The sequence below is a fragment of the Octopus bimaculoides genome, chromosome 15 (genome assembly GCF_001194135.2).
Source record: "Octopus bimaculoides isolate UCB-OBI-ISO-001 chromosome 15, ASM119413v2, whole genome shotgun sequence".
NCBI lineage: Eukaryota > Metazoa > Mollusca > Cephalopoda > Octopoda > Octopodidae > Octopus > Octopus bimaculoides.
The window spans coordinates 26,738,634-26,741,692 of record NC_068995.1 but is presented as its reverse complement, the minus strand read 5'-3'; the positions used below and the strand labels follow the sequence as shown (position 1 = coordinate 26,741,692).

The window sequence follows — 3,059 nt, the reverse complement described above, 5'->3', positions numbered from 1 at the left end:
ATGTCGGAAATAAAAGAAATCATTTAACACATGCGTATAACTCCATTTATTTAATCTAATATTTATTCAAAATACCTCAAATTAACAGGGAGTTTCTACCTCGTAAACAGGAGTTACACCAAAGTTATTTTGTGAACTTTGCTACCTTGGTAACTATTAACCAATTTATTTTGTCAGAGTTAATTGTTAACTAAGAGAAAATAAATACATATATTTATATATATATATATATATACATAAATAATACAAAATGGGATAAGAACGCAAAACATCCTGACAGTTAGGTGATACAAGAAAGGGACAACAAAACATCCAAATAGACGATACAAAGAAGACAAGGATAGGTCATTCAGAGTTTTCTTTCCTCAGTTGAGATCCAGATTATCTTCGCAATTTCGGCTGGTTATTCTCGATATTGCTTCAATCTGGCCATCCCCAGCAGCAAATGTATACAAAAACAAGGATGGAAAAAAACAAACAATGTTACACAAATACAATAAAAATAATAATAGGACATAAGAACAGATGTCTTTCGACTAAGGACAAATTAAATTAAGCTGGTGTGTGTGGAAATAAAGCCTTAGAGCAGGGATACAAGATTTCACAGGCACAGAGAGGACTATCGATGTTTCATGCACAATGACCGGCCAAGAAAGAAAGATCAGGCTTGGCTGAACGCTGGTCACGTGGGAAGAGAAGAGAGCGGGGTAGAGGCAAAGGGACAAAAGAATTAAGGAGGGGCGAGAAAAATGTATATATATGTATGTCTATGTATATGTGTGTGTGTATATATATATATATATATATATATATATATATATATATACTAGCAGAGATACCCGATGTTGCTCAGGATTAAAATGGCATAGTTTGTATATAATATATTACAGTTATGTTAAAACAGGTGATATGGGAAAATGAAGCATTGACAACAAAACATTTGTGGAGTAAATGATGGGCTAATTCAACTAAGCAACATGCTATGCATCCGTTTGGCCTTAACCGGTGGGGATTATGTGATTTTTGAATGCACTGAAAAGCTGTCAGTGGATATACTCTCTTTTGTAGCAGTCGGCGCTGTGTCTAACACGACCCATCATCTGAAATGTTGATACCTCCTTCAGGTTTGGTGTCCTACATCACTCATAAAGTAAATTTGGAGGAACTGTTGTTGTTCATTTGTGGGTAACAGGGAGCCAATGAGGTGATAGACTTACGCTTGTGTTTCTTGAGAGCTTACGTCTTTTCTTTGGTGGCATATTTTGTCCAGTATTGCAAACAAAAAATTATGAACATAGAAAGAAATTGTACATTAATCCCTATTTTTGCAAGCTGTTCTATTCATAAAAAATTATTTGAAGAGAACAGAAATTGAAAGAAAAGAAAGTGAAAAGAACAGAGAAAGAAAGTGGAAGATGTATGTACGTCTATATGAAATGAACATATGTGTGTGTGTGTGTGTGTGTGTGTGTGAATGTGAGAGGGAAAAGGAGATGTTTACGATAGTTGATTTATGGAAAAGATTATGTTAAAATTTTGAAATGCAAATATGTGAATGGAAATTAAGTTTAATTTGTAACCAAAATAGTACTGAATATTTTGATACTTCATACGTCAAAATCTGTAACTCGGTTTTGGAATGCATATGGGATATATATATATATATATATATGGGACAGTATCTCACATCACAATAGAGACATAATACTGAAATAGTGTAAGAGATAAGGGCTCGCATTAGGCAAGAAGTTGGAAATTTTTTTGGCCCATGACTCTGCATGGACCTTGGCTTTTGTATTTGACGCCTGTTGCTTTAAGTATTTTATTTTATTTCAATTTTATGGATATATGTATGTATAAGCCAATGAAGAAGACCTCTACATGGTAGCTAGACCTGGTAAAAATAGCAGCCAAATCTCCCTCAAAACACCCTACTGTCTTAATCCGACAATTCTGCCTATTATGTAGATCAAATGAGAAATTGTAACTAAAGATTAAGATTATTAACCTCAAAATTTTATGCATTTTAATAGCAATCAATTTTTTCTCTTTTTTGCTTTTTCATGTCAGATGTAAAGGTGAAGAGGGTTAACTTGGATGGTGTTAAGTTGTGGAGATGTTTGGTGATTGTATGTGGTGGTTACTTTTGACTGTTTCTTCTCAATAAGGATAATTGATTGATAACGAATCTTAACACAATATATATATACATACAACTTGAAGGGGAATTGGACATCATAAGAGAGACAGCATGGTGACGGTTTTGGCTGACTGTCATCCAGCACTCCCATTGTTGCTAGCGAAATGGTATGTGCTGGCTGTCTGAACAACTGGTTGCTATTAATGGTGGAACAAACAGGACAAAAAGATTGCAAAAATAGTGATTCTCATTTTGAAACTAACAATTTTGAACATCTTTTTAGATTATGGAACGCCTCGCTCTCTCATGCATCCATGTTTAAAATTTCAGCATGATCGGATGAACAATACTTGAGTTATAAGTGCACAAACAGACAGACAGAACGGATTTTATATATTAAGATATATATATATGTGTGTGTGTATATATATGTGTATATATACGTATATGTATATATATGTGTATATATCTGTGTATATATACATATGTATATGTATATATGTATATGTGTGTATATATATATTTATATATGTGTATATATATATATATATATATTTATATATATGTATGTAGATATATATATAAATATATATCATCATCATTGTTTAACGTCCGCTTTCCATACTAGTCTGGGTTGGACGATTTGACTCAGGACTGGTGAACCTGATGGCTGCATATATATGTATATAGATATATTATATGTGTATGTATATATATATATATATATATATATATAGATTCAAGGCTTGACTATGGTACTTATGCGAAGGCACCCGACTAGCCTGATAGACCCTGCTATGTCAAGATGGACTTATATATTCTTCCTCTGCTCTCTCCCACTTGGTTTTAATATGTTGCCACATTTGTAATATGTCTTTTTTTCTACATTTTTTCGTGCAGCTGAAGATTGCTCTTCATA

The 3,059-nt window shown here is 33.1% G+C and overlaps 1 protein-coding gene across 1 annotated transcript in view; it reads right to left on the bottom strand.

Moving 5' to 3' along the window:
• Positions 1 to 72: 72 nt before the first annotated feature.
• The window catches only part of LOC106881644 (SPRY domain-containing protein 3), a 126,242-nt gene continuing 123,255 nt past the window's right edge, over positions 73 to 3,059 (bottom strand). The window contains exon 9 of the mRNA XM_052973458.1: positions 73 to 425. Within this exon, the coding sequence (XP_052829418.1) occupies positions 421 to 425 (5 nt within the window). The 3' untranslated portion in view covers positions 73 to 420. The remainder of the gene's footprint in view (positions 426 to 3,059) is intronic.